The sequence below is a fragment of the Perissodus microlepis genome, chromosome 23 (genome assembly GCF_051167445.1).
Source record: "Perissodus microlepis isolate ML-2025 ecotype Zambia chromosome 23, ASM5116744v1, whole genome shotgun sequence".
Taxonomy (NCBI): domain Eukaryota; kingdom Metazoa; phylum Chordata; class Actinopteri; order Cichliformes; family Cichlidae; genus Perissodus; species Perissodus microlepis.
In genome coordinates this window covers 11,002,371-11,029,988 of record NC_140482.1, presented here as the reverse complement: position 1 = coordinate 11,029,988, position 27,618 = coordinate 11,002,371, and the positions used below count along the sequence as shown (strand labels likewise).

At 39.9% G+C, this 27,618-nt stretch overlaps 3 protein-coding genes across 4 annotated transcripts in view; 1 reads left to right on the top strand and 2 right to left on the bottom strand.

Annotated features, from left to right (window-relative positions):
* The window catches only part of LOC146360943 (gamma-aminobutyric acid receptor subunit gamma-3-like), a 164,720-nt gene that overhangs the window by 64,964 nt on the left and 72,138 nt on the right, over positions 1–27,618 (bottom strand). For both annotated transcript variants that reach the window (XM_084922339.1, XM_084922340.1), the window contains exons 4-5: positions 8,785–8,876; positions 8,208–8,339 (exon numbers count right to left, since the gene is read on the bottom strand). In XM_084922339.1, the coding sequence (XP_084778465.1) occupies positions 8,208–8,339; positions 8,785–8,876 (224 nt within the window). The remainder of the gene's footprint in view (positions 1–8,207; positions 8,340–8,784; positions 8,877–27,618) is intronic.
* Positions 1,003–5,239, top strand: LOC146360945 (uncharacterized). Its single transcript, XM_084922345.1, has 5 exons — positions 1,003–1,609; positions 1,944–2,035; positions 2,431–2,625; positions 2,714–2,790; positions 3,047–5,239. Exons 1-5 carry the CDS (start codon positions 1,459–1,461, stop codon positions 4,020–4,022), a joined length of 1,491 nt encoding a protein of 496 aa, XP_084778471.1. The 5' UTR covers positions 1,003–1,458; the 3' UTR covers positions 4,023–5,239.
* On the bottom strand, positions 5,200–8,197 carry LOC146360944 (uncharacterized). Its single transcript, XM_084922343.1, has 3 exons — positions 6,097–8,197; positions 5,651–5,786; positions 5,200–5,397 (listed from the first exon to the last, which is right to left on the bottom strand). Exons 1-3 carry the CDS (start codon positions 6,690–6,692, stop codon positions 5,308–5,310), a joined length of 822 nt encoding a protein of 273 aa, XP_084778469.1. The 5' UTR covers positions 6,693–8,197; the 3' UTR covers positions 5,200–5,307.

The window sequence follows — 27,618 nt, the reverse complement described above, 5'->3', positions numbered from 1 at the left end:
CAAAATACAACTCCACAACTTTACTAGCGCAAAAAAAACACCATCCATTTATTTTACTTAAACAAGCAGCTGGTTTTTTTTTTATGTGCATTAAAGCTATATAAACATTTAACAATGCAAATGCAAATTCCTTGCTGAAAGTTTAACCAAAAGGCATTTCCAGTAGAAATGGGCTGACATAACCTGAGCATAACCATGTATAATATCCACTGAGGTTAAAAAGAGGTGCTTTGCTACATTAAACTGCAGTGTGCCAAATAAAAAAGTCAAATATGTATTTTTCGGACCACAAGGTGCACGGGATTATAAGGCACATTAAGCGAAACAAAGCAGTCAGATAAATCAAACTTTATTCAACTCATTCTTCTTGCTTCCTCTACTTCTGTACCATTGATTCGTTAATGCTGTATTCTATCACAGCTGCTCTATTCCAATGTTGTTGCAGTATATTAATGACTAACCTCATATTGTGGATGGATTATCTCAGTTGTTCTCCTGACTGAAGTTTGGTCTGTTTAGAGCATCCTGGCATGCGATTGCATTTGTCTCTAACCATCAGGAACCTTCACGTTAACTTTTATCGAATGGAAAAGTGTTAGCGTTCATCCTCCAGCTTTTCTGTTTATGTTATGCTAACATAGCTGTGTCGCTAGTGATCACGTAGCACATCATTATATACCAGCTAGCCCAACTTCAGTAACCCTACAAACGTCACTGCTGTGTAGCTTCCTGTCTTCGTTTATGTTGGAAGTGTCAATAAAGCGTATTAAAAAAAAAAAAAAAAATTATGTTGGAAGTGATAGTAGAGCTGTACGTTAGATTTTTTTCAGAAATCTCTCAGTCAGAACATGCTATATCATGCTTAGGTAACTAGCAAAACTAGCGAGCTAACTTCCGCTAATTTCCTGCTAACTTCTAACTCTGTTAAATGTAATGAATTCTGTTTTCATGCCTGGGTGTTAAACATCATAGTTACACCTGGTAAAGCAGCAACGCTGATCATTTTATTAAAGATGGAAGAATTTAGACAGTTTTTAACTCTCAGTGATGTTCGTTTGACTTCGGGACCTTAAAGAACGGAGTTTAGGACCCAGATTACTCCCAGATTTACGAGCACCTTAGTCCGACAAATACGGCAATAACGACGGCCCGCTTGCATGTTCTACAAAAAAAATGTGCTTTGTTGTGTATCTGACGGACAAACACCAAACTAGTTAAGTTGCACCATTTTTACAATCTAATTCTGGTTCATCCGTTTCACTCAACAATCTGCTTTCCCCATTCTCATTCTCCGTTATGCCATGCTTTTTCGTCAATGCGCATGCGCGTTCTACCCATATTCTATCGCGATAATTCATTTTCTTATCATTGCCCAGCATTGTACCGGTATAGACTACTTGCACAATCACTTCCGCGTTCTATGTAGTCCTGCCCCAGTGCTTCCGGTGCGGTTAAACCATGGCGACGTTCTACACTCGCTGCCTACAAGAGCTCCCAAAATTGAACATCACTGATGTTCATCGGATTTGCAGAGTGACGACTACCCCCGTCAGCAAATTAGATAAAGGATTTAAGTTATATGCTGCATCATATGTACACAACTACGAAGGTAAGAAAACGTAAATTAACCGACAAAGAAGCGCTAGCTAACGTCAAATGCAAACACTACGTTACTTCGCTATGTCCTTCATTTGATGTCAATTCTCTACATTACATGTTTTCTTAAACGGTGTTTTATGTCGTCCGAAACTATAGTTGAGGTTTTCTTAACTAATGTCACTTTTGTTGTTAGACACTGTTATAATAGCGTTAGGTAGTTGGCTAACTATGGAGGTAGTTAACTACCTAATGCTACTCTTGCTAAGTGTAAAGTATATATGTTTAAGACATGCTGACATGAGTAATACAGAAATAATGCTAATGGTACTTGTATCTTTATTCAGTGTCCAATAAAGACAGGTTGTCAGGGGAGGTCGGTGTGAGAGCCCTGTGCTACAGGTCAATGAGGAAGAGTGAGGCACCACACAGACTAAGTGTAGGCAGGAAGCTGTGTAAAGTTGTTAATCCCCGTTCAGTGGGGTTCAGTTCATTTAAGCATTAGTTAAGTTCATTCCTAAAGGCCCATCAACTTGAATGTTTTCCTTGTCTCCCTGCTTTATCACTCCTAATTTGACTAGTCAGATAGTTTAATCAACGTGTGTTTGGGTGATCAGAAACATTTGACAACAAGTTAATACTGCAAATATACACAATCTAAGTTATTACAGTTATCAAGGATGGTTAAGTTGTTTTAATAGGGAGAGAAGGAAACACTAAGCATTCAGGAGGGTAAGCCTGTAGGGGTCAGTAACCATAACACTGAACTATGTTCCTGTTCAGCTCTTCCATGAAGATGGTGTTACATTTTTAATTTTCGTTCTTTCTTCTTAGATTAAGCTTCTGGATTCATCGCCGGTGGTACTGACACATAGCCAGTGCTCCTGTGTGGCAGGCGCTGTTATGTGCAATCACACAGTGGCATTGCTCTTCCAAACAGCACACTACTCACAATTCAGAGTGCCGGTTGTCCCCCCTGTGCATAGCTGCACGGAATCTGAACAGCAATGGCACAAGCCACGGACAGTGGTAATTTAAATGAGGTTAAAGTTTTTGAATTAGTCCATGTTTACATATGAACAGCAACACCATCCATAGTAAATGTGTCTTCTGTTAGGGTGTGAAGCCAGGACCCATCAACTCCATGATCTTCACTAAGCCGGTACCAAATAGGATGGCCCAGACTGGAGTACGGTAATTAGATTTGTAAAATTTGGTTTCATGTGTTACAAATGTATGTTGCTATTTGTTCATACATACATGTGTCAGAATAGGTATTAATTTACATACAACATTACACTTTCTGAAGACGGCTAACTCAGTCATGTACATATACATCCCAGTCTCTAACTTATGCACCACTGTTTTACACCTTTTTAGTTTTTAGTTTAGTTGTTGTTCAGTATAATAACCTTCTTCCTTATATTATTGTCATTGATGTTTTCTTTAGGAGTGGCTTCTACAGAGGCATGGTTGGTCCGTTACCAGATCCCTGCTTGTTCAGAATAACGGAGGCATATGCAAAATTTAATATTGAGGACAGGCCACTTGTGACCACAATGAACATGAGACCTGACAAGCCCCTTGTGGAAAGTGCCTTTGGTCTGGTGCAGGAGGGCAGTGTTCTGTCATATCAGCAGCCGGTTTTGACAATCCGGTACATCACACTACACCGTGATGCACCACCAACACCGCACTTGCCTCTGGAGGGGTATGACATCTTGCCACCAGATTGTGTGTTTGTGTGCTCAGAAGAAGAGCTTCTGCATCTGAAAAGCTTGTCTGTAACTCTGGAAATGGCTCACAAAATAGAGGAAGCTACACGTGAGCAAAGCTCTTCGTCTGAGTGGCATCAGCTCCGCAGGCCCAGAGTGACTGCCTCTAGGTTTCGGGAGGTGTGTCACGTCAGAGGCCAGAGCTCGGCAGAGTCACTAGCAGAGCGTATATTGAAGGGAACAAGGCAGACAGCAGACATGAGGAGAGGAACTGAGATGGAGCCTGCAATAGCAGCAGAGTATAGTAGGCTAATGAATGTTAACTACTCACCCTGTGGTCTGGTCATTAACCCCATTGCCCCCTGGCTTGCTGCATCTCCTGATGGTGTTGTTTTTGACCCCAATGAATACCCCCAGTTTGGCTTCGTCGAATTCAAATGTCCCAATGTACAAAACTTTATTGACTGCAAATATGTGCAGATGGAATGTGGTACCCCTAAACTAAAAAAGAGCCACGCATATTACTGGCAAGTGCAAGGACAACTGCTCATCAGTGGGATGCAGTGGTGTGACTTTGTTGTGTGGGCACAAGAGGACTACCTAGTGCAAAGAATATACATGGATACAGATGTGCACAATGCAATCAGAGAAAAGGCAGACTATTTCTTTTTTTACATATATATGCCAAGATACCTGTGTTTGAAAAAATGAACAGTGAAAACATAGCAAAAAGAAAAACAGATCCTTCAGGCTGGCTGGAACAAAATAACTGATGTTTTATTTGCAATATATTTCATGAATTCTTTTGTTGTTACTTGTTGTTACATGTTACTTTTATGTGAAATCAAACTGTTATTTAAGCAATGGCATCAATTTCATTTTTTAAAAACACACATTAAAACATTGAATTTGTGCAGAACTTATTTACATGGTAAGTATTTAAAACTCCATGCCTAGCATACTGATATGCATTTAGACAATAACACAACTGAATGTAGAAAATGACAAATGGTATTTTTGATGTTACAAAAGCTCAATGTCACTTATGATTTTAAAACGATTTAGTGATTTACTTTATAATTTTGATAAACAATTTTGTTGAATCTGAATAGTAATATAGTAGTATAATTAAACAGTATTATTAACATTCAACATTTGCAATGAATTTGAATTATCAATAACTGAAACTCAACTATCAGCACTCAAGTACCAGTTCTGTAATCAAGTATTGTCAGCTGAGAAGGAAGAAATGTAACTGTAGTGGCCTCAGCTGCAGGTCATTTTCCATAAGTTACTTGTACTGGCACTGGTGTCTTGGGAAAAATCCATCTTGTCTCACTTAACCCATTTTTTAACTAATGCTGTGTTCTGGTAATTTGACAGCATACATGCCACTGCAAACAGTTGGTTGATATTGTAAACATGTGACATGGTAATGATGCTATCAAAAAGTTTGTTCTGTTTGATCCTCCTAATGACTCGCTCCACATGTACCCTGAGTCTGGCTATGGCCTGCGTCTCCTTAACCTGGTATGCTGGCATCTGCTTCTGCTTAGATAGAAAAGGTGGGCAGTACACTTTGCATTTACAACAATCGGTGATTAGGAAGCCCTTATCTACCATCACTGCCATGTCTTCAGTCAACTTCTCAGCAATGCCTGATTGTTTGAATAGTTCCTTGTTACTAACCAAACCAGCATACAGATTAGAGATGAATGTCACTGGACCATGTGGAGCTATGCCAACCAGGGCTTTCATCGTACAGTGGGATTTGTACGAAGAGTACATTTCACTTTGGAGAAGTGGTGAGGATGGTGTCTGACACCGCAGCTCTGTACAGTCAAGGATCACCTGGGTGTCTGAGAAATCTTTGAATTCCTCAGGGAGGTAAGCTTGCACTTCTTCACGTGTAAGCCAAATGCATTGAGACCCCAGTGCAGTGGCAAGAAAATTTGTCCATGTTGCAATAATGCGGCTCACTGTGGACTGGTGTATGTTAAATCGGTGTGCCAGGTCCCTCTCCTTCAAACCAACTGACAGGAAAACCAGGAAAAGAAAAATCGTCAATTGGCTGTAGCAGCTGCCTCTGGAAGGTGAAAACAAAAGGGAAAATGTTACTCCTTAAGCTATGAACTAGTAAAATTATGCTTTTCTTGTCTAAATGTTTTGTAATGGTTATGCATACCATACTGTACCATGGGGTAAACAATGAGGTGCTGTAGTACACAGGTGTATGTATGTAAAGGATACTGAGTCTAGCATACATACACCTGTGTATGTATGCTATGTACAATAACATTACACCTCTAGTTCTAACTACCAACAAACCCATAACCTACCGTTGATGTTCGTGCAGGTGTCAACACTTCTTCATTCCGATTGGCAGCTGACTTGGCTCTTGAAACCCGGATCATTTTATAGATGCAAGGCTCAATCAAAAACCAAAATGCCATCAAATGATCATAGCTTGGAAATCTATTCACGAGAGACATACATCGTGTCAATCATTAATTAACATTACACACTGACATAATGTAAACTGTGACAAATATGCTAATGGTATGCTGTATAAAATAGTCTGATTAAGAGTCTATTTGGTGTTGTATTTTACCTGTAGCATTAGGATATCGTTTAAATACTAAAGCATCTACATAAAACATACAATCAGCAGAGAAAAAGTAAATATCTATTTTGTTTTCATTAAGATTGGAAAATCTTTCGAAATTTAACTGATGGTGACCTTGGTATATTTTAAACAGTTAGCTTGAATAGAACTTAGGTGTACCTGGTATAGAATCGGATGTCAGTGTCGGAGCCAGCAAAACGCTGTAACCCAAATTCTCGCTGGACACGTAACTCCTGTATTTCCTTCCTCAGAGTCTCCACGTCTTTGGACAGGTCTTCTGCAGCTGATGCAGATATGTCCAATGCAGACGGCTCGGGGACTGAGCAGTAGTCATGATCTCTTGTAAGACTGTGCTCTTCTTGATCGTCAGGAGGAACTAGTTCAGGGCGTCGCTCCGTTCTCTCCCAAACACTACGCCACGGTGGTTCAACTTTATAGCCATTCCACTCAAAAAGTGTTGGTACAGCACCTTTAATAAGCCGCCTTCGACCATCGAGGGTTGTTGGCTCTATGAGTTGATCACTGGCAAAGTGTCTGCAGCAGACCCTGGTGTGAGAGGTAATCATGAAATGATCCCGGCGTATGTTTACCAGCCATTGTCTTCTCAAGTCAGAGTGGGTCGGAAAGGCATGAAAACTTAGTATGCCGTTAAATTTGGCTGAAGCCGAACAAAGTGGGACACAGCAATGCTCGGAGTATTTCTTCTCCTGTTTTTGAAAATGTTGTGTTTTAAATACTTTCCTTTTTATACTCATTCTGAAGCGACATTAGCATAGCAACCGATAGATAAACAAACATACCGGAAACGCCCAAGCGGTAGTATTTGGAAACGGAAATACGTCACATGCCCTAGTGCAAGTAGTCCATTACCGTGAACGGTATAATATGGCCCAGCCCTAATGGCAGCTATAATAATGGCTGGTCTTTGAATGCTAAAGGAAAGCACCCTGTTGTTCCTTTTGTTACCTCCTCAAACATAGCAAACACTGGCCCGTTCTGCATGAATGGAAAGGAAGATAACGCCATCTAACAAACAATAATATATTAAACAGTTTTATTTATATGCCGCTAATTCACAAGGTCAAGACCCTAAAGTATTCCAAAGAAACCCCCAAAATCGCATGAGCCCCTATAATCAAGCACTTAGTGACAGTGGGAAGGAAAAACTCCCTTTTAACAGGAAGAAACCTCTGGCAGAACCAGCCTGAAGGAGGGGTAGCCTTACGCAGTGATCAGTTGGGGTTTTGCAGTTGACTGTTCATAGTTCTATCAATGCGGTCTATTGGTATTAATTATTAGACTTCAGTCACAGAACACCTTAAGAAAGGCAAGTCTCATCTCTTTAACTGAAAGACAAGATACAAATGGATAGCAATCTCCATGTTCAGGTTGATTCTACTTTCAAAGATTTACTTTTGGCACCTGACAGCCAATGCTCCAGTTTTAGCTGTTTCCTGCTAAGGACAAAGTATCAGAGAAATTAGGGTTTGGATTTTCAAATGTGATGACTTCTTTCTTTTTTATTTCTTTGTGAATATAAACAATTGATTTTAGACAAAGCTACGAAATGAAACTTTTTTTTTCCTTTAACAAAAACATATATTTATTGTAAAAGACCCACTTGCAATACCTTCACATCCCACCAGGGGGCAACAAGAAACATTTAAAGAGTTATAACACTAAATTACAGACGGAGCTACAGTGACATCACCCATAGCTTCAAATGTTTTCTTTTGTTGCCATCTTGGTCTTTCGAAATCAAATATGATAACGAGGGGCACATGTGACTGTGAGATTGCAGCCTGATTGGCTAATGACTTGTCAGTCACAAGTTGTTGGCCAATAATAATATCACAGGTAAATCCTGTTTTCTGGTACTGTTTTTGGACTTAATTTAAAATGTATGAAAAAACAGTGAATCTGCCAGTAAAGCCAACAGAAGTCTTTCCTCATTGACTTCTTTCTTCTTTTGTCTTTTTTGCAGCCACAAATCTGGATTGCTATGGTCCCATGCAGATAGGTTCATCCATCTGGCTCTTTAGACAGACTAAAGTCTAAATGTCTTTTATTGTCTGTACTCAATGTCAACACTGGTGGCAGAATGTTGTTTAGCCACAATATACAATTGGCATTAAGAATCAGAATAGAGGGAGTATTTCTCATGAAAAGATTTTTTTACCAGCAGTCATTGGCTGTGATATGTCTGCTCTCGATTTTTGTTCTTTTGTCTTCCTGTTCTGTGTGTTTCCATGTGTTTTGAAAGGTTTTACCTCAGAGTATAAAGTATTTTCCCATTGTTCCAGATCCGGAGCAGCTGATTGGGCGTTGTTATCCAGTGAGAATCGGCGTTCTTGGAATTTCTAAAGATGGTGTCGGGCAGCCAGATCAGACCGACCATATTGCTGGTTGAAAAAGAGGGAAATTGATACAGAGAGAGAGAGAGGAAAGGAGGTAAGACTGATTCCCTCAGATTTCTTTAAAATGCACGAGGCTGCACTCATTCCCAATAAGAGCATAATAAAATACTCAAGCAACTAGGGGAAAACAAAGCACATCAATCAATTTGTTCCATTAATTACAGACCTCTTCCAAAGAGAGAGAGACAGAGGGAGTGAAGAATATTGTTTTATCATATGAAAATGTTCAAATAGTAGATGCTAAAGTGGTGAAAAATAGCCACAGCAGTAGTTCATTTTAAAAAAGAGATCTAGTATAATTATCACTACATTGGTATTGATTCACCCACAAAGCTGATATATTTAGGAGTTTTTTTTAATAAAGGTTCCTGTATATTTGCAGTATGTCTTTGCTAAACTTTATAGTATGTCTTTACTAAATCTAATATACCTGTTTAGGGTTAGAATCCGCATGCTGCTGCTGTTATACCTCAGACGGGTGTCCACCCAAGTCTGGGCGAAGATAATATCGATCTGGTACTCCTGGGAAGAGAAAAGTAGAGTCAATATAAAGATCTGACAACGCGTGTTAGAGAAGAATAAAGGCAGAAAGAGACGTGCAGCCTGAAGTCTGTGTGCTAAGCAGCCAGTCGAATCCTTCAAGAAGAGCCAAGAATGTGTTTGTCTGAACACAAATGTGTCCACATCAAAGAAAAATACAAAAGCACTGCAGCCCTCGCTGCAAACATTCAATACATATTATGCTTTTGATATGGAAATTAAATTACACCATCTCACAAACTGTTTGCTTCAGCACATTTCCTTCACCTCAGCCCAACCCTGCGTCTAATTGTGAGGTTTTTAAAAAAATACTGAATCCAATGTTGTGTTTTTGGGAATGTTAATATTATCTCTGTCTTAGAAGAGTGGATTTGAATCCACCTTTTCTTTGCTGCTTTTTTCCCACAGGTATGTTTATAATCCACCAACCTCGACCCATAACACACTTCAAGTATTTGGAATTTGTAAAACAGCAAAATTAGCTCTCGGAGATTTTGGCACACACATGAAACTTTGATTGAAGCCTGTAGATTCCTCCCGAGAACTTGCATCAAAATAACGGCTAAATATAACCAGGCAAATTAGAGCTGACAAAGAATGTCAGTCATTGATCTTCACTCTCCTTCGGGCGGCAATTAAAAGCATTTATCTTGCAGATACATGTGGGTTCTGCAAGACAGTTGGCTACACACTCTTCATAGTTTACACATCTTAATGGCTGCTATTATTGCTTTATTAATACAGTGAAACACCTGCTTTGTGTGCAGTCTTGACTGTGATCAAATTTACAGATACACAAGAAGATAGTTTAGGCAGTCAATTTAACTGTTCTCACATAGTGCATCCTGCTACTGAAACTCATTTGCACTTATATCATTAGTGCTTTGCTCACTTATTTTCTAAATTTGCTTGTTTCCCACTGAAATCTATGCTTGCTGCTGTTCATGCATCACTTCTTTGGCACCACCTCCACCCCCACATCTGAGTATAGCCTCTGAGTATACATTCCTCTTCAAAGAAGACTTGTTATTGTCACTCCCCACTCACTGTCTTCATGTACATTTGGAGGATGGCAGACTGGGAGAATAAGTGTGGGCCAGGCACTGTCATTTGTACATGGAAGTAACAACAGTGTGTGGGCAAGGATGGTGGTAAAACTCCAATGTCAGAGCCTAAATTCATGCCTCACTCTTTCACTCCCCATAGAGACATTATGATGGCGTACTCTGACATCAGAACTTAGACTTCGCTTCTTAATCTTTTACTCCCCACTTGGAAGTGAAATCAGGAAGTCACGATTGCTTAAGATTTTCTCCTTAATGTTTTACTCACACCCCAAAAGGAAGTAAGCACAGGAAATGATCATGTTAAACTACACGATCGACTGGCGACTGTAAACTACAATGTCATATATATATATATATATATATATATATATATATATATATATATATATATATATAGATAGATAGATAGATAGATAGATAGATATATAGATATTTTAACAATGCGAAATCATTTTGAATTAAGCAGAAAAAGCCAAGAGTTCAAGTGCATCGTTGTATTATTAAGTCAGATGGTTGAGAACTACTGATACCACTGGGCAGGAGATGAGGACCTCCAATTTGGCTAGCAGAAGGTCAGTACAGCAGCTGGAAGGCCTCTATAGGACGTAAACTATGCCAGTACTGCAGAGATTCTATTTTATTTATACAGCGCCAAATCACAACAACAGTCGCCTCAAGGCGCTCTGTATGTATTATTGTAGGGTCTACCTTGCAATATAGAGAAAAACACAGCAAACACTTTGGTGATAGTGGGAAGGAAAAACTCCCTTTTAACAGGAAGAAACCTCCAGCACAAACAGGCTCAGGGAGGGGCGGCCATCTGCCGCGACTGGTTGGGCTGAGAGAAGGAAGACAGGATGAAGGACATGCTGTGGAAGAGAGCCAGAGATTAATAACAAGTATGATTCAGTGCAGAGAGGCCTGTTAACACATAGTGAGTGAAAAATACTCAGGGCTGGATCAGGTGACGCTGTAGGCTGCTGGGGGATTCCCATGATGCACTATCTGTATGCTTTAGCAAAAAGGAAAGTTTTAAGCGTTATCTTAAAAGTAGAGATAGTGTCTGTCTCCCAAATCCAAACTGGAATCTGGTTCTGCAGAAGAGGGGCCTGAAAACCGAAGGCTCTCCCTCCCATTCTACTTTTAAATAGAATGGGAGGGAGAGAAATCTTCCATACTGGACAGTTTTGTCTTTACCCAAATGGTGACTCAACAGATAACCTCACAAAGGCTGTTTTTAGGCCACAGTACTGTACACAAGAACACAATTTCACATTCTAAATGTTTTTTACCTTTTACTAAAACAGACAAGCCAGACTTGACCTGCCTAAAACAGCTGTTACAAAATCTCCACTATTACTGCTGCCCTACTGTTGATCATTTGGAGATGATGATGGGGAGAGCCCACACTGACTATGGCGCGCAATAATTCAGTCAAGTGAAGCGCCGAGTGTTACGTGCTCTACGCGGTGCAGGTGAACTCACAGCAATGCTCAAATGGGATTTTCTGCTAAAACTAGGTTGTATTTGAGACTGTACCTCCAAGATGGGTCCATTATTCATGGACATTATGCAAAACACTGAAGCCACACTGAGTGTGGGGAGATATGACTGAAACTAACAACGGAGGCTTTCATTATTTCTCCTGGGATCCATTTCAAAGTCAGAAAACAAAGGCATGAAGGGAGTCTGTTACTTATAGCCATTGTGAAGAAGCAAATGAATGATGCAAAGACCTAGGCTGAACAAAGGTGTCTCGTTTTGTATATTCTCTAATGTAAAGTCAGAGAATAGAGGTTGTAAGTTCATTATTTAGAGCATAAATGTTTCATTTTAGGCTTTAAAATATTCAGAATGTGACACACTATTTCTCTCCTGTCCCCGACTATGTTTTTTAGACAGCAGACAGCAGGCACATGAAGTGCTAGGAAACCCTCACACGATTAAAAATGCATTACTCCTTATGTGAGTTGGAGTTGGACCCACAATCATGAAACCAAAAGGTGTAGGTGGAGATGACAGTTGTTCATGAGAAACCTCTGCCTATGAAATCCTGTATAGTGATACCTAAATTTTGCCATATAAAATGAAAGCGCGCTCTCACGATGTCATTTACTTTGCACACACAAACACAATATTATTGGCAAATGAAGGATGGTAGGAAAAATCAACAAATACATCCCCACTCTTTCAGAATGCAAATACCAGTCAGAATCAGATAATATGAAATCCATTAATAAAGCCAAAGGATGTTGACAGCAAAGCACGTCTGACTGAAATTAATTAGCCTGACTTTAGTGGCATCAGAACAAATAGCTTCCTCCTTATCCAGCCTCATCTTTTTTGCATGGAGGCAGCTTCGCTCCTCGCCACTTACAGATGTCTTTCATCCACATTTTCCACATTCAGGTACCAAAACATGTTTCCTGAGAGAGCCGATATCCTATCTTTATGGCTGTGTGTTCAGTCAAAGCTTCACTGAGAACTCCCAGAGCCAGAAATGTTTAAAAAAAAAAAAAATAAAGTGTCTAGATTGGCAGTGACAGGGCTCTAAGGATTAACAGTTTTTTCATGCCTGTAATTACAACGAGTTTTCCATTGTTTTTCTGCCATGTGGAGGGCCTCACCGGGGGTGTCTGTCAGCGGAATTACACAAAAACTACTGAGCCAGATTTCATGAAACTTGATAAAGAGGTGAAGCACGAGCAAAGAAAGAACCCACTAGGTTTTGGTGTGGATTTTGATTGCTTCCTTTAAACTCAGTAGATTGTGCCTTTCTATTGTAACACTTGTTCCTTCAATCAATCATGATGTCAATTCACAGTGAGAATGAAAAAAAGTAGAAAAAAATATTTCATTTACAAAAAATCATTTCATTAATGAATATGACTTTTGCCCCTTTAGTAATTCAGACTTTCCAGGTCCAGAAACCCCAACTATGGTATAGTATTAACAGAAATATGCTCCTCATTCAGGTGATAGTTTCACTTTACTTCAATTTATTCAAAACAACAGAGGCTGTCGTTGTCACTTGTGATATGTAGAAAATATTTATTGAAGTTTTTCAAGCTAAGCCCATTCAGTATAGTAGAACAAAGTGCATCCCAGAGATCTCTGTGGATAAATAAGGCAAGCAAAGGCCTTTCACCCAGGAGACTGTGGTTCATATTCTCACTTAGATCAAATTTGACTTTAAAACTTTAAATTACTGGATTTAGACTTATTTGATTTGATTTTTTTTTTTTTTTTTTAGTTTTCTGTTGACATTTGATCTCATTTCAGAAGCAATGTTTGTTGTTGTATTGTTTTTTTTATATATATATATAAAACTGCATATCTATAATATTCCAAAGTAATGTAAAGCACCCTGAGATGATTGCTGGCGTTATATAAATCCAATCGATCTTGTTAGCTTTATGAAAAAGTTTTAGATCATCGCAACATTGTGATTGATGATTTGCATTGATGATCCTGGAGCAACATTAATTATGTTATATTATCTAGTATTATCTAGTATGAACAACAGGTTGCTCGTGACTTGCTGGAAGACATCCTTTTTTTATGAGTTAACAGTGGAAGCAGCATGGTGACTTCACCAAAAAGACATGCAGGTTAAGGAGGTAGGTAGGTGACTGATGACTCTAAATTGCCCATAGGTGTAAATTACTGTGTTAGGCCCTGCAACCTATCCAGGGTGTACCCCACATCTTTGTCTATGGTAGCTGTGATGGGCTCCAGCTATCCCCCCATGACCCTGAACTGAATAAGTGGAAGAAAATGGAAAGATGGATGCTGTGACAAGGAAGGCTTATAAGCAGTGTTGGGACTAACGCGTTATTAAGTAACGCGTTACAGTAACTACGTTATTATTGTGGTAACGAGCACGGTAACTAGTTATTATGCCAAAATCAGGAACGCGTTACTCGTTACTAGGATTTAGATCGGCTCGTTATTCGTTACTTCGTGTGGTGGCTATCGCGGAGCTTCCACAGATTCAGTAACATTAGCAAGTGGTGGAGGCCAGCAGGTGGATGAGAGAAAGGGGACACAGGAGGAGCAGAGACCCGAAGCGGCCGCCCGTCCGAGTGTCAGGTGAACTGAACTTCAGGTAAGACGTTATGACCTGCAGTCTATCTGGTCAGATATAAACCAAGTTTAGTTGGAGTTTATTTCCGTTGTGCTGACTTTTTGTACTGCGTGCTAGCTAGCATGATGGGGTTTCTAGTGCTATGTTACTGATGTTGAACTTTATTTTGTTCATACGGTTAATTATTAGAGTTGCCAACCGTTCCCTAAAAGACAGAATCGTCTCGTATTCAGAGAAATTATTACGCGTTTCGTATTGAGGTGAAAAGGAACAGTTTGTCCCGGACTTCAGCTACAATGAAAAAGACACAAAGCTGGAGTTATTCTGTGTCTTTGCTGCACAGCTGCCTCTTCTTCTCTCATTCTCTCCCCTCCCTCTCCTGTTGCTACTTTAATCATGAAACTAATCAATGATCAGCTGATCGGCTTTTCTCTCTTGTTTATTTATCGTCCGCTTTGCGCCAGAAAGAGGAAACCACCGGATGTCGCGTTAAACAACAGCAGCACGTTTGATCAGCTGTTGTTAGAATTTATTTAATATTAATTTCTAGTATCAGCTGATGTTTGCTGGAGCCACAGCTGTAAAAGCTGCTGGTCATGATATCGGTTTGTATATCTGGTGAGTGGGAAACATGAAGATGAAACCAGGAGATGTCCTTACTGAATCATCAGAGCTGAACAGGTGATGGAGAAACAGGTTTACCTTTTAGGTGACATGAATGAGTTGAAGGGAAGTTATGAACTGTTTCTGAGAGACAAATAACACCAGGATCCTTTTTTTATGTAGCTGACAGCTGGTAACTGTGCAGGGGCGGATCTAGCAAAGTGTTGCCAGGGGGCCAGGTAGGGCATTAACAGGGAGAGGGGGGCACAAAGAAATACTTTCTTATTCTCATTTCAAATGTCTAGCTTTTAATAAATAATTATCTGAGTCTTACAACAAACGATTGATAGATTGATACATATATACCATCAAGACAGTGTACATCACTGTCACAACAGTGTTTATTTTCATTCAAAGGCTTTATGATATTTGCTATAATGGCGGGCCGGTCTCTAGTCAAAATGCCCGGGCTGATTTTTTGTCCCAGTCCAGCCCTGTATGCAGCTCATCTGCAGTCTGGTGTTACCTACATCTTCCTATTCAGAAGGCAGAATTTCCGAGTTCTGAGTACAATCAAAGCACCACGACTGCAGTTTTTGTGTTGGATGTAAAAAGCGCACATGACGCTGTGACGTAGGCTAGAATCATGGCGGCGGTCAACGACGGTCCAGGCGTGGGATTTCTCTCGTGGAAATATGCACATTATTTTTTCCTTTGGTAGGTGGCACAGTGCACTGTGGCAAGTAAGCAAGCTAGAAGACTGGCACTCTTGCTGGGTATCCAGTTAGCAACACATTAACAAGAGAAGTCTGAGTAAAACCAAAGTTACTTTCCCTAGTAACTAGTTACTTTGAAAGTAACGAGTAACTTGAAGTAACTGAGTTACTTTTGATGGAAGTAACTAGTAATGTAACTAAGTTACTAATTTAAAGTAACTTACCCAACACTGCTTATAAGCTATATAATTTTCCTTTTGTACTTATTAAACCATTTAAGCGAATATGAACTCTAAGTAAAACTACTGATTACCCTTATTTCCCTCCAGCCTTTACATGATCCCAGCCACCTCCAGTCAAATCTTACTGCCCTGCTCTTAAAAAGAATTCCACCAAGCAATCTCTGCTTGGCACTTGCTGTAAGTGCACAGTATTAACTGAAGCCATCAATATTTTATTAACCGGTTGGAAGAGATTGATTTCAAAGCAAAATGTAATTGTTTCGCTGGTGTGACCTTCAAGCTGACGTCAGTGCAACTCACCGCTTCCTGCTTAGAAGCGGTGAGAATATTACGAGCCTTCCAGCAGCTCGGGGGCAACTCTGTCCCCGATTGAATCACCGATATTGGATTCTGCCAAAATTCTGATTATGTTAAGTTAGTCTTCATTTTATCACTTTGCACAATATTTGTGCATGCTAACCAAACTCTGGTTGAATGCTGCTTACAAATGAATGCATCGATAATAATTACCCAGCACTAAAATGCACACTAACTCCTTTTTAATTTTCACAATTTGGTTTGTCTAATTTTCCTTAAATAAGGCTCTGAGCGCTTACAGCAATGATTATATGCTTGTTTCTCTTAGACTGGTTTTCCTACCGGTCATCCCTGAAACTGGGACCTAAGTACAGATACATATATCCTTTTTTCCTGACTACTTCAAACACCTTGCACTATTAAAACAGCACTTAAAAAAAGGAACAATATAATTTTTTACAAACATCTTGCTATCCCTGAGAATTCAATTCTCTGAGTTAAAATTTGTGTTCTGTGTTCTGACTTTAAATACCACCCATCAGGGAAAGGGTCATGATGGTTGTGTTAAACATCATTGTCCAGTATTTAAAAAACTAATTCTGAGTTCTGCTGATGTTATTATCTCTCTTTATTTTTAAGCAATGTCTTGGTTTGATGTTCTTTGACCGTTCCATTAATGCCAGTAATCTTTTATCTGTTAAAAAAAGGGACCTTTCACTGGGTATCATCAGAGTAAACTTTCATTTCCACTCAGTTTTGTTTTTAAACCTGTCCCATGAAGTGTGTGGCCTGATTATTAAACAAAATTACAGTTATTTAGCCATTATTATCCAGTATATTAATCATGCTCATATCATTTATAATGTTTTGTTCATGCATGCATGAGAGCACAATCTGATATCGCTGTGTTTGTTAAATAACTACAACAATGTGATAATTGATCCTAAGTGAATGTGTCATGTAGCGCTGTGATTCAAGGCATGGTAGGGAGGTGCATGTTAGTCAGTTTCAGCTGCTTTGCACAGGTGGAGCAGGTGCACTAGAAGGGCAACAACGAGGAAACCCTCCAAAAACAGGAAATGAAATCTTTTCTGTCTATTTTTTTTCATCCCATCGGGAGGACCGATACCTGCTCCATTGTGCAAGGAAGAACAGGATGAGCAGTGCCAGAGTCCTCCAGCAGGCCACTGGTATAAATGTCTCTCATTAAACAATTATAAACAGACTTAGGGCTCAACATCCTGTAGTGCGCCCTGTGCTCACTCTTCATCACCGTGGAGCCCGATTGCCAATGGCCATCGAATATCAGAACTGGCAGATCCACCACTGACCCTGTGCTTTTCACAGATGAGAGCAAGTTCACCTTCAGCACATGTGACTGATGTGACAGCGTCTGGAGACGCTGTGAAGAACATTATGCTGTCTGTAATGTCGTTCAGCATAAACGTGGTGGGTCAATGATGGCTGGAGAGGCATATCCATGGGGGTACTCACAGAACTCTACAGGCTAAGTTACGACACCCTGACTTTCATTAGGTATAAGGATGAAAATCTTGGACCCATTGTCAGACTTTCCACTGGTATAGTGGATCCTGGGTTCCTTCTGGTACTTGACAATGCATCCTCTCATGTGGAGAGAGTATGCAGGTAAGTGTTCCTTTATCTTTTTTTTTTTTTTTTTTTTTTAGCTGTATAAAAGGCATCACATATATTATATATTATAGCAGCCATCCAAATTATGATGAATGCACTACATTTTTTGTTTTTTAGCATTTGCATAAACATCAGTTCCAACGCTGCAATAACCATTCAGTTCGAAATTTATGTTTAATTAACATAACATCAGTTTGCACATAATATAATTGATTTCAGCAAATCTAGCACTGATAATGGGTTACACATTTATAGCAATCTAATTATGTTTGCACTGGTGCAGAATGCAGGATAACTGGCCTGAAGCACTGAAGCAGAGGTGGACCAGCATAGAGTATGGACAATACCTGGCATCCCCTCTCTAGTACAAGCATACAGGTAGAAGGAAATGACGGAGAACTCCATCACTTTTTAAACCAAAAATTTAAAACCCTGGTTTTAGTTCTTGAAAGTCTTCCTTACTGTAGTTTGTTCTTGGGGTCTGCAGGAAGCTCACTCAGTAGCAGCAGTTCTTGTTAAGTTTGTTGGTGTTATCAGGGTTAATTACGAGCAAGTCAACAAAAGAAAATCAATTCAGGCTTCCGTGAATATGCCACCATTACAGCCTGCACATAATGAACTCTACTTCATTACTGCTTCTACTTCATTGCTGATCAAGTAGAATCCTGCGAGCTCTGAAATATTGTCTTGCACTTTATTATAATGCTTTGCCAAAAAAAAACAAAAACAAATCTCAAACTTAAACACATATCACTGACTAATGTACTTCCTCAGGCAAAACCAATGCAGCATAGTTGTTATAAATATTTATAAGTGAAATATTTATATCTCTCAGACTCTGGGAAATTGGTCGCTGGGCTACATCTTCAATCCTTCAAGAAGAAATTTTTTTTTTTTTTTTAAATCTCCAAGTAATGTGTCCACTTCTGGAGTGGTTCTAATGCTACTTCATCACCACAACTGATGTTTAGTTATTTCCTTTTACACTCTAAAAAGTAATTCAGAGACTTAGAGTTAGATGAGTCTGATAAAATCTATGAATATCCTTTTAGTAATTATTTGAGTTTGATAAATTGCAATAAATGTCTGAAATTTTAACTTATATGTTTGTGTTAAATTAAGGTATTTATTTACATTTATCTCAGACAAAAAAAAAAATCAGTATGTGGTTCACAGAATACCTTCTTTGCATGTACTTAATATTTTTGTTTAAAATTGAATCAAAATATTTGAGAAATGGGTATCTATACTCATCAGCAGCTTGTACTAAAATCATTAATTATTCAAATCAATATTATTTATTGTCAGCAACTACAACTTAAAAGTGTAAGTAAAACAGGATAACATAGAGTAATTGAGTATTAGCGAGCAGCAAGAACACATAGCCTCACAGGAAATTTTCCATCATCACAACGGCGGTCAACAGACACAAAGTCACGGGGGAGCCACCTGGAAAATTTGCCGGTTAAGTGGCCTGGGTGCAAACTGTTAATGTAACGTTAAGGCTGTTTTACTGTAACCTTCTCAAATGGGGCGATTGTGGCTCAAGAGTTGGCAGTTTGTCTTGTAATCGGAAGGTTGCCGGTTTGAGCCCCAGCTCCAACACTCTTGGTCGTTATGTCCTTGGGCAAGACACTTTACCCGTTGCCTACTGTTGGTGGTCAGAGGGCCCGGTGGCGCCAGTGTCTGGTAGTCTTGCCTCTGTCGCCTCGTCAGCTGTGGCTACAATGTAGCTTGCCATCTCTATTGTGTGAATGCGTGAATGACTGAATGTAGTGTAAAGCGCTTTGGGGTCCTTAGGGACTAAGTAAAGCGCTATACAAATACAGGCCATTTACCATATTTAATTTTAAGTACAATTTTGATTAAGTTCAGTTTACAAAATTAAGTAAATGGAACAAAATTCTGGATTAACTGACCATCTATATTTCAGTTACATTGACCAAGCATGTCAGTGTTATTGACTCAATTTTTTTTGTGTGGTTTTCACTTAACCTTACATTTGTTTTTAACTCATGATATCTGTTATATTTACATAATTTTTTCATGTTTGTGTAACAACTACGATTATTCATTTCAACTTAATTTGTTTGAACTTTACTTATTCAATTGATCAAGTATATTGAACAGATTTGACTGGTTTCCAATCTACTCAATATTTTTCAGTGTAAAAGTGTTGCCTCAAAAATTTTAAGTAAATGTCAGTTTTAGTTTTTAGAGTGTACTCTCCTCATCTGCACTACTGCTCCCCACCCCAACCCACCTTGTCCCCAAATAAACACAATGACCCAGAATGCAATGGTGTAGCATTATCCTGCCAGCAGCCCTCGCGGTGATGCTCCTTGTGTGTGTGACGGGCTGAAAAAAACGGTAAACACGATCATTCATCCGCTGCTTAGGGGTGATGATGAACTTCTGTCATACGTGTAATAAACAAAACTGGCAAAAATGAAAAATGACGCAGACTGCCGGCTGTGCTTCGCTGAACATCTATCCTAAGGTCCAATCAGCACCTGTGATTCTTTGTCTAAGATAAATGATGTACTTGTTGTTTGGCCTGTTTAATATTGATACCAGTAGTAGGGTATGCTGGCAGCCGCATAAACAGCTGTAGCGCTCATTTATCTGCCACCAGTAGACCCTGTATGTTAGACATCATGTTTCAGGAATGTATTTACTCATCACTTTTTTCAGCTAGAGCTGAGTCAGTGAATGTGAAGTCAGATATTGATAAATACCCAGGAACATAATGTGGAACAAATAGGGATAAATGTGAAGATCTGCCATCCATCAATCCATTTTCTAGCATTGTCCCCAAGCAAGCAAAGAGACAGAGATAGTTTGCACTCCAGAGTCTCCTTCAGAGTGGACATGCACAAAGACACCTCACCTTGGAGGAACCCAGGAGGCATCCTAATGTCCAAACCATCTCAGATCATTCTTTTTGTTGTGGAGGAGCAGTAGCTCTACTTGGAGTCCCTTCTGAATAACTGACATCCTCATTCTATCTCTAAAGCTGTGTCAACATATAAAGCAATTAGCACATCACTTCATGGCTCAGTCCAACCTGATTGTGACTAGGAATAATCCATGTTTTGGTGTTCCTTGTATTAGGCAACTGATTGCAACTGGTCCCCCCAAGGTTGAGCGTTTATGACCTTCAATCTATGGGTAACCAACAGATTAGGCTTTTGACCAGGTGGGAGTCAACCTATTTCTAAACAATCACAGTCTGATTTGGACAGACTGCAATCATTCTCAGACAGTTTGCATGTATGTAGTGTTCTCCCTGCCTCTGCATCGGTTCTCTCCGGGTACTCCAGCTTCCTCCCACAGTCCAGAGACATGCAGTTCGTGGGGTTAGGTTAACTGGTGATTGAAAATTGGCTGTATGTGTGAATGTGAGTGTGAATCATTGTCTGTCTCTCTGTTTTAGCCCTGCCACAGACTGGCAGCCTGTCCAGGGTGTACCCTGCCTTCTCGCTCCATGGCAGCTGGGATGGATGGATGGATGGATGGGTAATTTATAAACACAGACAGATTATTATGAACATGTTGTAACAAATCGTAGTCATTCTGTGCCGATGAGCATAACTTGGCTGCGACACACCTCTTTGCAATAGGAGACTTGACTCAGCTACTTGTCGACTGCTTGTATTCTGGTTATATTCCTTTATAAAAGCAAGCAGGACACACAACGACATCACTCTTTCTCGAAGAATTTCAGATTTATTTTTTCAACTAGTTTCCGTCGCGAGTCTGAATTTAATTAGTTAATGTGGATTTCTGTTTCATGTCACTTCCTGTGTATGTAGATGGCAGTTTGCCTCCATATTATTATAAATAAACCCTACTTTAAAAAGCTGGGGTTTATTGCTAAGTCCATCTTTTTTTGCCTAGAGTAAGTGGTGATATTTATGTCACACAATCGTTGCTACATTTCCACTTGTTCTTTTTTATTGATTGCTTACACTGATTAAACCATATTGTTTAGACAGCTGGATACAATCATTCAGTGGTCCAATTGCTTTACCTTTGACAATGAGCCGGGCATTACTCTGCACACTTCAACCTATGGTTGTTTTTATTGATCATTGCTCATTGTTTCACTTTGAGCAGATCATTTTTACATTAGGTTCTGCATAAAAACAAAGAGACAACCAGCATAAAGCGAATGGTTCCAAACTCATCTCTTCAGGGGTATTCAACCCACATACTGAACATATACTGTACAAGAATGACTCACCATACATTCCTTTGCCACCATAACACTTATGTTTCTTCAAAGTAAGTCAAAACGAATTCGTGAACATCCAGTATCAGCAGCTGGATCATTTTAAGTTCTTTGCTTTAAAGTGCAAAATGATCTTTCTCTTGTTTATTTATCTCAAACAGACAGCATGTACTTAGAACTATGTTGATACCTCGAGGCTTTTCACAGTCTGCTTGAGAAGGTAGTCCTTTTTTAGCCAGCTTTAGGAATAGGCCTTCAAACACAAACAGCTCATAATTAATGTATATACCGATTAAAGAGTTTTGCTTCAAATGCTAGATTTCTGTATACAATGATTCCTAGGGGAAAACAAGCAGAGGGAATGAAGAAAACAGAAGAGGAATTAAATTAGAGAGGAAACAGCAGAAGGTAATGAAATCTAATAGGGGTCAGGGAAGCGATGAGGGGAGATGACGTGAATGGAAAGTCTTAAATTGAAAGAAAGATATGCTGGAGAAGAAGGGGGGAACAGAGGATGATTTAAGGGTCCTGGAGCTATTACCATGTCATCTAATCAATATGTGCTGACCCTCAAAAATTATATCCAAGCCAGTCCCTGCAGTCCTGTTTAATCAAGATACTGAGAAAGTCTTTAGTTTTCATGCTCGCATAATGCAGCAGCTGCTTGTACATGACATGCTACAGGCTTTGATGACTGCTGTCTACCTCCTCAAACACAGAGCTCCTCCTGTTCTGCTTATTATTACCATACTTGGCGAGGCTTGCTGCATCTTGTGTATCTCTTCTTTAAAACCCCCTTTTTTTGTGCTTTCACAGCTCCCCGTTGTTTGAATCCATTAGATGCATCCTCAAAAGTACACATATTCCTCCACTATACTGTCACATAGGAGCTCCTTTATTGGGCAATTGTGCACAACTCTGACTGTGAGCAGTCATTTAAGCCCTAAAAACATCATATTTGGAAATAAAGCGTATTTAAGCGTGTCTATCACGGTCTGGAGTGTGTTCACACTAGGATTTCATTGCTAGGTTTCGGCTCCAGTGACCTGTATTCACCACACTAAGAGAACAGGTTTGCATGAGATGGTGGAGAGGTGTTGAGCTACCTCTGCATGTGCATTGTAAAGCATCTGCCCCTCCTCCTTTTTAGGAACATGAAACTGCTGCTGGTAGTTGTTTCAGCAGTGCCTCAAAATGCTGCACTTTTAAGTCCCAGATTATATGTAAAATAGGGTGAAGTGTGGACTTACAACATAGACAGTAGATACTTGTAACATACACAGATCAGGCATAAGATTATGACCAATGGCACTGATATCAGTGAGCAAGTGAATATTTTGTCCTCAAAGACAAATCTGCAGGAAAAATTAGTTTGACAAAGGCCCAATAGTGACAGCTAGATGACTGGATCAGAGCTTCTCATAAACTGGAGCTCTTGTGGGGTATTCCCAGTCCACAGTGGTTGGTATCTATTAAAAGTGGTCCAAGGAAGGAACAGTGGTGAACCAGTGGCAGGGTCAAGGCTCGTTAATACGTTAATGGGTGTGAAGGCTGGCTCATGCGGTCAGATCCATCAGACGAGCTACTGTAGCTCAAATTGTTGAAAAAGTTCATTCTGGTTCTGATAGAAAAGTGTCGGAATACACAGAGCATCACCGTTTTTTACATATGGTTCTGGATAGCTGCAGCTCGGTCAGGGTGGCCCTGCTCACCCTTGCCCACCACCAAAAGCCCCAACAATGGGCACTTGAACTGAACCACGAAGTAAGGGAAGAAGGTGTGCAGGACAAACAATCTGATCCATGGAGCCCCACCTCACAGCTTACAGGACGTAAAGCAGGGGTGTCCAACTCCAGGCCTCAAGTGCCGGTGTCCTGCAGGTTTTAGATATCACCCTGGGTCAACACACCTGAATCAAATGATTAGTTCATTACCAGGCCTCTGGAGAACTTCAAGACATGTTGAGGAGGTAATTTAGCCATTTAAATAAGCTATGTTGGATCAAGGACACATCTAAAACCTGCAGGACACCGGCCCTTGAAGCCTGGAGTTGGACACCCCTGACTTAAAGGTGCTGTTGCTAACCACAGCACGCCTTCAGGGCTCTATTGGAGTCTATGCCTCCATGGGTCAGGGCCACTTCGGCAGCAAAAGCGGGACCAACAGAAAAGACTTTTCATATAAATTTTAGGAATCCTTACATGGTTCATTTTGAATGAGAGGGACAACCACCTGATATGATATCACCGACTTTGACATTGATATCCAGGCAGAGGAGCCCCACCTTCTGCTTAAGTCTTTCGGTTAAGAGGGGCAGCCAATCAGAAAACAGTTACCTTGCTTCGGCTAGTTATCTACCACTACCAAGGTGCAGTACAAGACAAATAAGTTTGGTTTTTTTTAAACTGTGGAAAATGCAAAACATTTTGATTTTAGAAGTGGTGAAACGAATGTTCTCCCTTCACATAAAAGTAAATTTAATGTTTTTTATAACGAGATAAAAAATAGATGTAAATCAAAAGTTTCCAAGCTTGAAAGGTGGATGTAGAGTGCAAATGCCAAATGTTTACCTTGCGTGTCCTCTGGAATCAACAGGTGCCACCCATTTAAAAAGGTCACATATGACAGTTATGTAAGACAGAAAGGATTTTATTACTAATGTCGCCAGGAAATGGCGGATTCTCAACTATGAGAGACTGCAATTAAGGACAGTGAATGCCATTTACTTTCCTGAATTAACTCATGAAGCTGTTTTGGCGTAAAAGGAGAAGAACGGTAACCTTCTGCGCTGCAATCAGATAACCTTTTTCTTATGACTTTTTTCTTGCTTCACTCTCTGGGTACCCAAAATGAGTCACATCATTGAAGGTCAAACGCAGAACATTTACAAAAAAGCACGAACCGACGTGCACAAAATTGCACTCATGCTCCCACGCGCAGAGACTACATTAAAAGGCTCTTTAAAGTAACGTTTGACATCTGAAAAAAAAAAAAAAAGAAGTAAAGATTCCCTGTCACACGCGAGAACAAAGTATTTTCTGCCTGAGCAGTTATTTTCTCTAAATGATGAGTGCTTAACACTGCTCACACTCTTGTCAACTTCTGCCCTCTGAAATCTAGTCATACAGAAAGACGGGAGCAAAACTCACCTTTTCTGTGAGGTCTGGAGGAAATGAAAGCAATGTCTTGTTGCCCAACATTGTGAACTAAAGTCTAGATTATGCGAATGAGATTAGCTCCATAAACAATGGCGGGGACGGCTTCAGAAACACTGAAATCAAGAAAATTGAGGATCTCACAAATGAGCCTTGAGTGTGTCCTATTTTAGTTTTTGCTTGTGTTGTGTGTCGTCAACAAATACAGAGGCCTTGTGCTGATTTTTTTTTAACTCGTCGTCATTGTGTGCAGAATTGATTTACACTCTCTGTGATGTTAAAATGATTGCAGCGCCAGGGATCTTGAGGTGTACTGATGAGAGTTCGGAGCAGGTTGTTCTGACTTTGTTTTTTGACAACTTGTTGCAGTGCTTGCCACCGGTAAATTTTAAGGTGACAGTCCTTCAGCACTCTGAAGGACTGTCACGGTGTGTCAGTCCAGGTTTATTTTTATCATTTAATTAGCTGGCTCCTGTCAGGTTCATTGGACTTTCTTCCTCCTCCTTCTCACCTTTATCTCATCCTTTTAGTTAGCCAGCCCATGCTTGCCATATCAACCAACTTTTGTCAGACTGTCTTACAGTTCTTGTCCCTGATGCATTTTTTTCTTACCATTTGGTGTGCTGTTTTTGCTGGCTACATTGACTGATCATTTAAGTTGGTACACCTCTGCAGCTTCTGGCTAGTGCAAATGTCTAATCAGCCAGTCAAATGGCAGCAACTCAATTGACTTAGTCATGTTGACATAGTCAATAAGACCTGCTGAAGTTTAAACTGAGCATCAGAATGGGAACCAAAGGTGATTTAAGTGACTTTGAACTGTTGTTGGTGCCAGACAGGCTGCTGATGTACTGGGATTCTCCCACAAAACCAGAGAATGGTCTGAAAATGAGTTCCAGTGAGTGGCAGTTGCCTGAACAGAAAATGCCTAGTTGATGACAGAAATCAGTTTGGCAGATTGTGTTGAGCTGGTAGGAAGACAACAGAAACTGAAATGAACACTCGTTACAACCAACGTAAACATATGGAGAAGAGCATCTCTGATTGCACATGTCAAACCTTGACACAGACTGGCTACATCAGCAGAAGACCGCACCGAATGGCGGTCCTGTCAACTCCGAACTTAGGTTACAGTTCTCACATTCTCACCAAATTTGAACAATTGCACAAATCAAATCTCAAACTTTTTTCTTGAACATGACAATGAGTTGAGTGTATTCGAATGCCCTCCACAGTCACTAGATCTCAATCTGGTGAGATCCTTTGTGGTGGAATTCACTGATGCACAGCCAACAAATCTGCAGCACTGTGGTGTTGTCATGTCAGTGAATCTGGGCCATGAGGAAATCAAGGCAGGTCTGAAGGCCCAAGGGGGGATGGGGGGTTCCCACCCAGTACCAGCAATGTGCCTGTTTTGTCATTTAGGCTTTATTTATCAAAGCTCATGGTAGACCTTTAATATTTCATTGACCAATGGTCTAACTTTGTAAGTCAGACATACTCAAACTCAAATATATCTCACTGCATCAGTAAGGTTCTTTAGTTTTGATGTGCCCAATAAATACACATAAATATGCATGACATCAAGTGAAATACTTCTTAACTATGCGACTGAAAACCACCATATGATCACAAAGTTTGTTTTTGCTTTTCACTCCAATATTTGTGTGATTTTCTTTGAGGCACTTGAATGACTTAAATTAAGAAGAGTATACTCAATTTTGAAAGCTAGATATTTATTTTACACGGCCAGCTCACCGAGAAGCTAAATCGTGGTTAAATCCAGTGAAATAACATTGCTGCAGCTGTAAACGCATCTCCACTCTAGAATCAAACTTTTTAACATGGAAATATTGCCAAGTAACCCGTAACAGATTTACAAACATTCTCAACAGTGCATAAAGCAAAAATGAGCAGTGGATATTTAACAGAAATGAAATGAGAAGCAGAGGGAGGGAAACACAATGTTCCCTTTTTGAGTCTAAGAGTCTCTTCTGAAGAGGGTTGGAGCCTTTGATGTTTTTTCCTTGCATGTGTGTATTAATCATAGACAGATGGATAGCTAGATATGTATGTGTGTGCATCCGTGTTAGTGAATCTCTGTGTGTGCTTGTTTGTGTTCCTCGTAAGTAAGTAGCCCTGCCACAAAAATAGGTGCTTCTGTCTGTTTGGAGTGGGGCTTCAGGAAGTCCTTCAATCTCTGTGGACTCAATTATTCAGTGAGTCCGTCCGCGGCTGCCGTTGCGCCGAGGGTGTACACTTTCTTTCCATTCTGACGATGTTTAAGTGCATGCACAGGGTTGTTGGAAAACCAAAGTCACGGGAGGACGAATAAAACAGGAATAAACATGAGAATCCCCGAGTCCAGTGTGGACTCCTAATCCCTGCTGATATTCACAGCCATGATTCAAAAGGGAAAATCAAGCTTTTCAGACGATTTACCGTTAACTTGCACAAAGAAAGCTTTTATACAAAAACACACCTGTTTTTGTCAGCCTTGATCACATAAGTGGAGCTGCTATGGATACGGAGTATCCCATCACCACTAATTGAGGTGTCGGGAATTTTAAAAAATATAAATATAAATAGATAGAAATAGGAAAATCTTATTTTGAAGAAGAGGTGAACTTTGAAGGGGCCATATTGTGCTTTTCCTCATATGTAAAATAT

Excerpts from the sequence above, each read along its gene's own strand:
- LOC146360945 (XM_084922345.1), top strand. The coding sequence starts at position 1,459 with ATGGCGACGTTCTACACTCGCTGCCTACAAGAGCTCCCAAAATTGAAC. Across the intron at positions 1,610-1,943 it reads ATATGTACACAACTACGAAG|TGTCCAATAAAGACAGGTTG; the intron begins GTAAGAAAACGT and ends ATCTTTATTCAG. Across the intron at positions 2,626-2,713 it reads GGCACAAGCCACGGACAGTG|GGTGTGAAGCCAGGACCCAT; the intron begins GTAATTTAAATG and ends GTCTTCTGTTAG.
- LOC146360944 (XM_084922343.1), bottom strand. The coding sequence starts at position 6,692 with ATGAGTATAAAAAGGAAAGTATTTAAAACACAACATTTTCAAAAACAG. Across the intron at positions 5,787-6,096 it reads GACATCCGATTCTATACCAG|ATTTCCAAGCTATGATCATT; the intron begins GTACACCTAAGT and ends TCTCGTGAATAG. Across the intron at positions 5,398-5,650 it reads CACCTGCACGAACATCAACG|AGGCAGCTGCTACAGCCAAT; the intron begins GTAGGTTATGGG and ends TTCACCTTCCAG.